Consider the following 12258-nt stretch of genomic DNA (forward strand, 5'->3'; position numbering starts at 1 on the left):
ATACAGTATTATAGCTAAGATTATCTGCGACAGTTTCACTTGATTAACTTTTTTGCTTTCATAGGCTAGCTTTAGACTTGTAAGTTTTTTCGTAAATTTACGACTTCTAGCCAATGGGCATATTGGATTTTCAAAATGCAATATGCCCATTGGCTAGAAGTCGTAAATTTACGAAAAAACTTACAAGTCTAAAAAGCTAGCCTTATAAAATTATTTACAAAATAAATAAAAACCAGTTTTGTGCTTGAAATCGAACGTTTCTAGACTCCATTTGTCTAGAGACTTTAATGCCTATAACCTACAACATAAGGTTTACCAAGAATATACACATTTTTGTCATGTAGCTTCCTCTTAATGTAAAAAAATGCATGCCAAAAGCGATCTCAATATAAATTTGTAGGGCGGATTATATTTTCCGAAAGGGGAGGGTAGTTTTTACAGCTTCTTGTGCCCAATAGCTCGGCTGTTTCTCATTTTCTTGATGGTCTTTCCAAGACCCTGGTTCACTTACTAAGTTTAGTTTTCCCGTAGAAAACCCCATTCCCTCTCATATAATCACAAACACAAATCTTAGGGTACGAAATTTACACATAGATACAGAAACAGTTTTTTTTTTACTAACATATTTTATTATTGCATTCGTAACATTTGTAAAGAGGTTTACAATAAATACTAATTAAAACTAACAAAAATGATAACTTAGTAACTCTTATGTACGTAATATATATTTACAATAGATATTTACAACGAATGAGAAAATCGTATCGTTTTTAGAATTAGAACATAAACACTTTGAAAATAATTTAAAATTATATCAAGTTACAGTATTATTGCTTCCAGTAATTTAAACTACAGTTAAATATTTGCCTACTAATATTCGTTTACAACATAAACATGTTTGTCAACGATTACTATTAATTAATCCGTTAGTAATAATAATATATACTTATTTAAGTAAGTAGGTACTTACCACACATTTGGTTTGTTGTAATTGTATGCTAATTTACACTGCTGCAGAATCACTACAATTATAATAAATTATGTATATTTTATCGACTCATTCAAACATCGCACTCTTGTAAGTATTAGAGTTTGGGCGTAGTGTTGTCATACGGAATTCAAAGAGGCAAATCTATACTTTCAAATTTACCAATGCGTTTGAGCCGAAAGTCAAAATAAAAATGAGTCACTCCTTTTGGCACACAGGGTATGCTTTATTTCAGGTGCCTATATCTAATCTGGAACCATTATTTAATTTTTGACGATCTAGTTATCAAATTCTAACAATCATGACAGGTTATTTCACAGAATGAGGAACAGCAATCCATTGTTTTATATTATTGATGACCTTTCTTAAATACCTGCAAATGTTTTTTAACTGTTATAATAAATTTCGAAGTTTCAGTTTTTTGTGTCTCCAAAAATTCGTCAAATCTATGAATTCATTGATGACCAGTCTCAAAAAGTCTCCTTTTTTCAGTCGGCGCTGTATTTTGTATGGAAATCGAGACGTTTTTTTAACTTTTATATTCCGTTTTTAACATCAAATAACACTAGGTAAAATGTTAGCATCTCATCACTAATGTTATCGTATTGATTTACAAATGCGTCCATGACTGTTTAATAGGGTGTATCGATTTTTAACTTTTTTTTTGTTTTCAAATTCCAAGTTGAGAAAAAGTTGCTACTAGGTACCACAACTTACCACAAAAAGTTTTGGATTTTTAAAAAAATGTTTAGGTCTCCCGCACAAGGCCTAAAGTTTTAATTTTTTTCAAAAAATATAAAAAAAAATTTAATTTAAAAAAAATAAAATCGTAACTTTTGTGTTCTGAACTCATTTTATGCCTTCTGTAAGAAAATTAAAATTAATTCCGGTGGTTTAAACTTAAAAAAAAAACATGGTTCATATATGTACACAAAATTACAAAATTTCATCAAAATTAACAAACCTTAGGGATTGTGCGGGAGACCTAAAATCCATTTTTTATAAAAAAAAATCGTTTCTTACTTATTTTTATGCCCTAATATTACTGTTTTTTAACTTGGAATAAACACAAAAGTTACGATTTTATTTTTTTAAATTTAACAAAAAATTGGATATTTTTTGAAAAAAATTAAAACCTTAGGCCTTGTGCGGGAGACCTAAACATTTTTTTAAAAATCCAAAACTTTTTGTGGTAAGTTGTGGTACCTAGCAGCAACTTTTTCTCAACTTGGAATTTGAAAACAAAAAAAAAAGTTAAAAATCGATACACCCTACTGTTTAAAAACCTGCATTAAAATATTTTCATCGGTTCAAATCAGCGTTTGTTGATCTTTGATCCCGGGTTACGAATAACCTGACAATATTTGAAAATCTCCTTTTACCACCAGAGTAAGTGGTAAATGTTGCTTGTTTTGTGATGGGGGACTTAGCCAGCCTAGGAATTGAACACACTACGCCTGGGTGGGACCAAAACGCGATGTCAACTCGGCCACCGACCGGTCATGCGAATACATTTTTTAATCCATAATAGTTTTCACTGCAGTTCCTTATTGGAACAATTCATCCAATATCAAAGCTAAAAAAAACTTGAATTTTAAATTACAAATTTGATGAATTGTTCAAATTCTGCTAAACAAACCGTTTTAATTTCCCTCTAAAACATTGTAATAATGTTTAAGACTATTTATTTAAAGGGTTGGCCCCAGATCTCAGTAACTAAAATCATTTGATCACTTATGAAACTAACTTGGTTTTTTTCGACTAAGATTCTTCTTATTAATGAACATTATTTGATACATTCTGCTCCTCTTAGCTATTTAGTAGACTATTATTAATCCATGCCAAAATATTGATCGGAACATTCACAGAATGTTGATTATATATTTTACATTATATTTTTTTTATTTACTGGCAGGTGGAAATAGAAATATTATTTTATGGCAAACAATACTAAAATATTTAAAGCTTAAGCATAGTGCGCCATCTGTGAATTGTGAATGGAGATGGGCGCTTAACCTAATGATGTGCAGCTGACGATACTTAAATCACTAATATCACTTAGAGCTGGAATGGATTTAACCGAGATATTTAGTAATTCTTTGATTTTCTTGGCAATTATTCCAAAGCTTCTCCACCTGTCTTCGGGAGTAAGAAGCACAGCAGACCGCTTACTGAAAACAGAAAAACAAATCACCAGTTATTGTGAGTGTAAGAAAGGTAACAGATATTGGAGCAATTAGATGAAGACCGAAAATCACTGGAATATACCTGGAAAGATACCAATCATTGGGACTTACATGTATTATGTACATTAAATCTGATCTTTAGCATTAGACATATACTGAGCGAGCCCAATTCATTAAGAACTATTGGCTAAATCGGAGGATTCATCTGTGATATTTCAATAAAGCATATCAAAACGAGTTGTTGGATCTAAAGTCACCACCACATCCAGAAACCATAAGATAGTTAAAAATTACAAATCGCCAAATTTTGTATTTTAAAATGATAAGAGAGCAGTTAAAATGACACAGTTTCGGAAGCTTTACTGGATTATTTTAGATTTTGCACTGCTGCAGTGCGTTCTGTTTTGATTCACAGAATTAACAATGTTCCTTTAATCTCTAATCGACAACATAAACTATTTCAGCGGAAATCCCATTACAGACCAATTAATTGCACGAAAACCTACTGTTCGATGTAACTGATGATCTGAAATTTGTGACGTTAGTTGATTGAAGGGACTTACTGAACAACATGGCTGAGAATAAGACGATCGGAATGACGCAGTTGAGATCCACCAGGTAGCCGAATACCAAGTTTCCTATCAACCCGCCTCCTCGGCCGGCAGTCAGAGACAACGCTGCTGCCATCACCCTGGGGACAGACAAAAATACCATCAATACAGGTTTTTCTTAAGACACAAGAGTTATAGTTTAATACAATAATAATTATAATCCACTCGAACGATTTTTGCGTCATTAGCTTCAAACCAAAGTTCCCGATCTCACGAGGCATCATATGTTGTGCGAAGAAGTAGCTTCGTTTTTTTCAATTTACTTTTACGTACATTTTAATGAGATGGGTAGGTACTTCAACTGACTGAATTCTATGAGTCTGTGGTTTATAGCAACACTAATTTGGGAAATTTTTAAGGCTGAAGAACGTGAATGGAGTTGGCGATGATGCACTACAAAGTAATGCAAAATCGTGTTTTTTTAAAGTAAAAAATATATTGGCCTTAGAAATGGTCAAGTATTTTTTTTATACACACAACATATTTTGTTACATAAGCCCAGAATAAAAATCAGGCCTATAAAAACTGCTTTAAAGTTCAAAATCTCGTACTTTCGAACTCTTTTTCTATTTTGGTTTTATTGTATAATGTGGAAAATTAAGCTAGTCAGTTAGAAAATTATCGTCAAACATTTATATATTTGTGCCTGAACTTTGCAAAACAAAATATAGAACACTTTTTGGAGATTTTTTTTTCGCATAAATCTTTTCGCCCATCAGGGCGTTTAAATTAATGAATAAATAAAAAATTAAAAAAAATAACCAAAAAAAATAGTTAGTTGGTGTTAAGCGGAAGTTTAAACTTTATCGCCATCTACATAATGAGTTTTTCTGGGCTATATAATGAGCTTTATCTTGATTGACGTTAGGTATTTTTTCTACTGACGGGATTCGCAACAAAACCTTTCGCTTGTCAATAAAATCGGTTTATTTGATTCAAGTAAGGCCTCTCGACATACATACATTAGTAATCTCACCATACCAGCTATCAAAACGTGTCGATTTCGCAATGTCATCTGATTTATAAGCATTGCGGGATTCAAATTGACTCGTACGGTAAACATCACAATTATTTCTCAAGGAAAGTCAAGAATAGTGCCTTCATCCATACATAATAATACCATATTATGGAAATAAATAAAACGGATGCAGTATTGCTACTGTACTTATATTTGCAACGGTTACAACAGTATCATAGGATGCGCGCCTAGGTAGAGTAAAAGAAAAGTAGGTTGCCTACAGATGAAATAGATTAACGAGCTCAAAATAATTGTCACCTTGGAAAGGATGAGGGTTAGCAATAGTCGGTAAAATTAAAATACATTCTGGAAGAAGGCCCAATTGTAGCAGTCACTTTATCAAAGAGAATTAAAAAAATCGCAAAAGAGTCTGAACTATCCGCGTTAAAGTGGAACTGTGGCATCACTAGCAAGGAGAATGTTGTGAGGCTGAATGATGGATTGTAGAGAAGATGTATCTACTATTTATCTGGTTTTGTTAAGCTGTAAATATGGCCTAATTTTTTCACAGTCAATACATATTCATGCCTTCAAGAAGAATTATGATCACCTATGTAATAAAACAACGCACAACTAAACAATTCGTTTAGATACAAAATACTGAACTTACCTAAGGTTAGTGGGGAATAGATCAACGAGCACACAGTATACGAGACTGATGCCGAGGGAGGTGAGGGCCTCAAATACACAAGACAGGATGAGGTTCTGGAAGGAGTTCTGCACGAAGTATAGGCCGATGGTGACGGCTGCTGCGATTACCAAGCTGGAAACTGGAATAAAATAAATAACGATTTATTAATAAAAATCAAAACTGCCACAGGAATAAATTTAATTACATATTTTTTTGAGACATTCCAAATAAAGATGGACCTAAACATATGTGGTTAGTTGGTAAAGTTGACGGCCTCCGTGGTCGAAGGGTAAGGCTCTCGACTACTAGGCTCGTTCCAGAGTGGGAGATACTCTCAATATCGCCCTGGTGTAAGGCCACCATTCGGAATTGAAAGGTTGCAAGGAATGGCTTTGGCCTCTTCTTCCCTTCCGCACAACCTTCAGCATCACAACATAACCTAATTGGGGATGCTATAGTCTCACTGGCTCCAGACGGTTGGGAGCAGTTGGCACAAAGAGGCCAACACCATATTCTTGGACATAATGAATTGGAGGGAGTTATCAGAAGACTGGCCAGGAATCTTCAAGGGTCGAAGTGTATGAACATCCAGAAGCCATGGAGTTGCTTTATCGATCCCATTGGTCATAATTTCATTTTGAGAGGCGGTTGTAGGTACCGACGCCCGGGGAACTGCCATCTGCATGGCGGCCCGGATTAGAAGGGGCCGGTTGAGGTAGAACCTTTCGCCTCTCCAGCCGAACTCTCCTGCCCCATCGCCTTGCACCTCAATCAAAGGGATGGATTCATTCGTCTGTCTCTCCTGGACACATTGAGTCCCAGAATCGTACCCAATCATCAGGACTTTTTCATTCCGAGAATCTCTTCTATTTCATTTCTTTAAAATCCCTACACGCATTATCCTTAAAAATGTGTGGAGTTAATGGACGAGTAAAACAAACCCCTCACTATGATAAAATTGATATGTAAGTGCAATTATCCTAATGGTAATCGAAATATAACTCACTTAGGAAGAACTTAGCTCCCAGCCTGTGCACACAGAGCGGCAAGATGAAACTGGTCGGGATACAGGCGAGACCGATGATAAGGGTGTGTTCATAGACTGAGCTCTTGATAGGATCACCGCAGAAGATATCCACGCCCTCTGTGTCATGTACCACACCGGACACCTCGCACACCGAAGCCGACTGTCCAGGGTGCTCTGCCTCGAACTCTTCAAAGCGGTTAAATAACTCGGGGAACCAAACCATCAGCGTGTAATAACTGGAATAAAGTAACACAATGAGTATAATGAAAAAATACCAAATATTGTTCGTTTATTTATATGAGAGATGATTCAATTCATTCCACTCAGAAAAATACTTTATAAGATTTTGGTTAATGCTTTAACTCACTGTGAGAATTTGAAAAGTTGCACCAAACATTCCGATCTCAGTCAGGAAGGTCTCTTTTAGAAGCCCAGATAAAAGAGGAGGGTTGGATATAGGACTAACAACCCCACCGTCTAAAAAAACTCTAGTAGGAAACCTACAGAACTAGGTTTTGGTCACCTGCTGGATTGCTACATAAGAGAAGGCAAGTTACCTTTTATTAACGGACCGATTTTTTACAAAATTGGCAACACAAAATAGGTAAATTTTCAGTAAAATATGGTATATGGATCAAGCGAAGACAAAATACGGAGCAAGAAAACAGAAGTGACAAGTCAAAAAAATACTTTGCTAGAAGTGAGAACAGTTATAATATTTCACTTGCTTAGCGACAGACAAAAATTGTTTAGACTTCTACAAAAAAAAACAAGGTCTTGTCTTTAGTTTACCATTGACCAATCTGAATTTATTAGAGGGGATTTCGAAAGGGATGAGTTATAGTAAAGTAGGTAATTCAATTATACAACTAATAATTTTGAGGAAACAAATGAGACCAAATATGTTCCTACGGTCTTCTTTTCAGAGTTTTCATCAAATTAGTCAATATTATCTCTGTCAAATCTTAACCTTCTAGTAATATCATACTTTTTAACGTAAACACTACGACGAATATGGACATATAAAATCAAACAAAATATCTAAATAAACTAAACATAATTTCCTGGCAACCAGGACTCTCCAGGGATTGATCACCGAGGTTATAATATACAATATATAATCGGGCAGCTTTTTAAGGAAAAGCATTATCTTTGACTTTTCCATACCTTTTTCCTACTATAAAGGAAAATAATTAAATTGTCTTACCTTGTTGTCAGTCCGAACTGAATGAGACAAGTGAGGACCGTATACTTTCTGTGTGGCGGCTTGCACAGGGCCTTGGTCTGGTCCCAGATCTCAGAGAACAACCTCCTCAGATCTTTTGGCTTACGCATGCTGAGACTGCGCACGGATTTGTATTGCTGGCTGATGGCTGACACTGATCTGATCTTCTCTTTAAGGCTTTTGATCTACGGAAATAAAAGTTCTTATTAAAAAATTATTATTAAATAGCAAGTAAATCAGTAGAGTCACCAACGTCTGGTCATACAACCCATATTTACCACCACGCAAGGAGCTCGTTTCTTGATTTTACGATCATGAATGCCTACTCCGCAAAACGTCTCGTCGAAAGTACAACACATCAGTTAATCAACTTACTGGATAGTTTTCCGGTGCATCACCGGTGTTAGAGTGGTAGATATCCTTCAGGACGGCCAGGGCATCATCGTAATCTCCGCACTCCATCATGAACTTAGGGCTCTCCGGGAAAGCGAAGAGCCAGATGCCTAGCAGCAAACTGGGGATGGCACATAACGCTACAAATAGGTTCCAGGAGTCGAAGATGAAGTAGTCTGATACGTATCTCATTGTGTCGATAGGAATGATTCCCCAGGCGATCACTGCAATACAATAAAAAAATATTAAGGTACTTTGTTCTAACCACAATGTTTATTTGCACTGTCGACTGATTTTGGAAAAAAAACCTTTCTTCGTCGGCATTAAAACTAACAAATAGGCGTTGGAGTTGGCATTGATTGTGTCAAGAAATGAGAATGGAGGTAAATAAACTTACTACACACCTGGTTGCAGTTGAAAAAAAAATATTAACTCGTCATTTGTCAAAGCTTATAATTTCCGCTAGTGTAAAATATGTTTATTTTTAAAGTGTAATAATACATAATGGATAAACTGGATGTCTTAGAAATAATCAACGCTCACGACTGTTCAGGGTCATGGTTGTTTTTTTCAAAGCTACCGGAAAGGATAGTACAGTATCTAAATAATTGTGTTACTTACGTGGTAGAACAATGATTCCTAGAGTCCAGAACATCTCCATCCAGCAGAGAATCTTTTCCCTGTGCTTGGTTGGCTGGAACTCTCCTAGGTAGGGAAAGCAGATTCCCATGGCTCCAGCAACACTAAAAGAAAAACATAATGTCCTTATTAAATATTCCAAAGATTGAGGAAGGTCCTAGATGCGGATGGAATATGAAATGTGGTAAGAGGTTAATTTAATGTAGATGCTTGTCAAACGCAAGAATCTCATGGGACAACGACATATTATCAAATAGGTACAATTGATAACCTATCCAGCTTTCGATTATCGGACTCTTTGAATTGGAGTTTTTAATGCTGTGGAATGAACTAAACGTATAACAAGCGAGATATGAAAAAATTTAACTGTGGATTCAAGCTTGTAATACTTTAAAGCAGAGGTTCCCAAACTTTTTTGCCCCGTAGACCACTTGCCAATTTTTTTTCCGTAGACCCCCTGCCTGCCGAATATTGAATTTTCCTAAAACTATTAACGTCCCATGTGATCATCATTTATTTTTTTAGTAAAAATATTCCCTTCCCTTGCCTGCCCAACAACCGGGTGGCGGTATAGTTGCTCTGTCTTTACATTGTGCAGACAGGGGCACCCTTGTGAGGTATTACACCAAATGAAAATGGAGCAGGATAAGTAACGGGAATTTCTTTCTGTAGCTAGCCCTACAGAACTGCCCCTTAAGTTTTTTGTCAGTGCTTATTCCGGTCAGTTCTTCTTGTCACATGATATCCGTTTTTTCAACGTTGCATTTCCATAGTCAAAATGTCTGTGTGAAGTGCATTTAAATGTTGAACGTTACTATTACCCTGGACGTTTTTCAAAAACAAGTTGTGGAACTAGGAAAATTCGCGGCTTCCAATGTGCAATGTTTTGCTTAAATATATTAATTCTGACGAGAAAAGGAACGTAGACTCTATTTATATACCTCAATTAACAACTTTACGATATATAAAAATGCCAATATCAAAAAGTAATTTCTCAGTCTATTATATTTGTGTTAGGTCTATTGTGTCATTTACGGAACTCCTAAATGTTGACTTGAGGTAAATGGGGGTCCGCTCGTTTGTACCCCCATTTGAATCTCGTGGACCCCCAATTTTTTTTCTCGCTGACTTAGACCCCCAGAATGCCGATATCGACCCCTGGTGGTACATATAAACAACTTTGGGAACCTCTGCTCCAAAGAGTTCACTGAATGTAGAGTTAGTTACATTAATCTTTATTTATTTATTTATTTATTTATTAAACGCCATAAAAGGCTTTTACAGTAATGTGAAACATTGGATTATAAGTACACAGTTCAGGGCTGTCAGAGACTTGACAATTAGAAATAGCATTTTTCATTAAAATAATACATCCGCAAGCAGTTTTTATTGATGCTATACATATACATTTCACATATATGTATATATGTGGAATGTATATGTATAGAACACCATATATATCTTACACATAAAGAAGAACACAACAGTCAGTATGATGCAGTACAAACAGACATTAAACATTTCACAAACATGAGTAGTCTAATATCAAAACGTACTTATCTCCACGAACCAAATTTTTGGCAAAAGCAAGAAAACTGTTTCATAGCATTTAAGTATAATAAAGTAAAATTAAATGTTTTGTAAAAATGAAGGTAAAATAAAACATTTTAAATGCGTTTTTAAAATAAAAATCTGATAGATAATTAATTAGTTATTTAATATTTAAAAATGGACTTAGATACATTTTGATATTGAACCATGGATTTAGATACATTTTGAAATTGAAGTCTTTGGATTTAGTCACATTTTGAAACTCATAAACTGTTTTTGATAATACTTCTCTGCCAGGGGTGTAGTGAAGAAATTACATCATTTGTATATGCATAGATGAAACATAATTCATATTAACAAAAAAATAAAAGTCTTTTTAAAGCCAAACATTATTTATTTTAAAATACAGTATTACCTGCGGATAATAAAAATAGACCAATTTGTCTATCATTGAAGAAGAAGATAATAATAATAATCTAAACGAAAATATGAAAGAGAACAAGACACAGGAAAATAGAAAAAGATAATATCGTAATTTTTAGATTCTACATAATGGAGACCACTGCATTAAAAAAAAAAACGCAATGCAGAAATCCTTGCAAGCGAATACCTTAAATACGTGGGTAAAAAACTTTTGCAAATAGGTTTAATAAATGATAATATTGTAAAGGTTAGATTAACGTGTATACATTAAACAAAAAAACAAAATAAATTTTAGATTCTATGAAATGGAAAGCACTATATTTAAAAAATAACAATGCAATGCAGAAATCCTTGCATGCAAAATGATTGTAAATTGATTCATACATTAAATCCTGATACTTCTACTTGAGATTCACCATTCTCAAAATTCTCAGGCTCAGTAGCAGAATATCTTCTAATGATTCTATGTCAACCATTCTCAAAGCGCGACAGTTGAGTGCTTTTGTCTGATGATTGCAGGGTAACGGATATCTAGGAGGCTCAGTAGCAGAATATCTTCTAATGATTCTATGTCAACCATTCTCAAAGCGCGACAGTTGAGTGCTTTTGTCTGATGATTGCAGGGTAACGGATATCTAGGAGGCTCAGTAGCAGAATATATAAAAATAAGAGAAGGATATTATTTAGAAATATTTGTGCAGAAAATATTTGTTTGAACCCAATATATGGTCCTAAGAGAAAGGAAACTCTGCATAAATTTCAAATAAGTAAATAAATCATTGACATTAGATCCTAATTCGAGTGTTGTAGATAGATAATTGCCTTTTTGTAATGATCAAACATCCACTAATATATTTACATTATGATAACACTATGGTATAAATGGATCATTATAAGCATATTTACTGATTTTCAAGCTTATAATAAAAATACCGCCAAAAAACTAGTACTTTCAAGTGACACACATGAAGGAAAATATATATAGCACGGAAAATATTCCTACAGGAAATATTCCTACTTCGATAGTGCAAAAATACTCCACTGAAGTATAAAATATAGGTGATTATTATATAAACAATTTTTTTTTTTGACAAAAACCATAAAATTTTGAATACACCACTGATGTCTTAGTAGCATGATGGAACTCATCTTATAACTTTTTGTTTATTGATTGTCTACTCTTCCGGTCGCCTTAAACGCTTTCTGCCTTTTCCAAAGCGTGCTGGTACAACTGGAGAACAAATTGATTTACTCATTTTTGTTTAATTTTCAAAATTACCGTTAATAACTCAAAAAAATCACGATCAAATCAACTTCAAAACCACTCACAAAAAACGTGTTTCTTGTTATGGTATCCATTGCACAGAAAGCAGCCCATTGATTGGTAAAAAAACCAATATGGCTGCCAATTCCATGGCCCTTATTGGTTGTTGGATTTGAGTACGTTTTGAAAACAAACGATTTTGGATTTAAGTACGTTTTGAAATTGAAGACGATTTTTAACAAGCTATAACTAAGGATTTAACCATGTTTTGGCACTGAAATAACATTTCAAACATGGCTATG

The 12258-nt window shown here is 34.4% G+C and overlaps 1 protein-coding gene across 1 annotated transcript in view; it reads right to left on the reverse strand.

Annotated features, from left to right (window-relative positions):
• Window positions 1–612: 612 nt before the first annotated feature.
• Window positions 613–12258, reverse strand: part of LOC149422871 (synaptic vesicle glycoprotein 2B-like) — a 35854-nt gene continuing 24208 nt past the window's right edge. The window contains exons 5-12 of the mRNA XM_089632750.1: window positions 8701–8822; window positions 8062–8303; window positions 7669–7871; window positions 6441–6697; window positions 5414–5573; window positions 3738–3865; window positions 2146–3159; window positions 613–1973 (exon numbers count right to left, since the gene is read on the reverse strand). Coding sequence (XP_089488876.1) covers window positions 3104–3159; window positions 3738–3865; window positions 5414–5573; window positions 6441–6697; window positions 7669–7871; window positions 8062–8303; window positions 8701–8822 — 1168 coding nt within the window. The 3' untranslated portion in view covers window positions 613–1973; window positions 2146–3103. The remainder of the gene's footprint in view (window positions 1974–2145; window positions 3160–3737; window positions 3866–5413; window positions 5574–6440; window positions 6698–7668; window positions 7872–8061; window positions 8304–8700; window positions 8823–12258) is intronic.

The sequence above is a fragment of the Hesperophylax consimilis genome, chromosome 6 (assembly GCF_061612785.1).
Source record: "Hesperophylax consimilis isolate HC1 chromosome 6, BYU_Hcon_1.0, whole genome shotgun sequence".
NCBI lineage: Eukaryota > Metazoa > Arthropoda > Insecta > Trichoptera > Limnephilidae > Hesperophylax > Hesperophylax consimilis.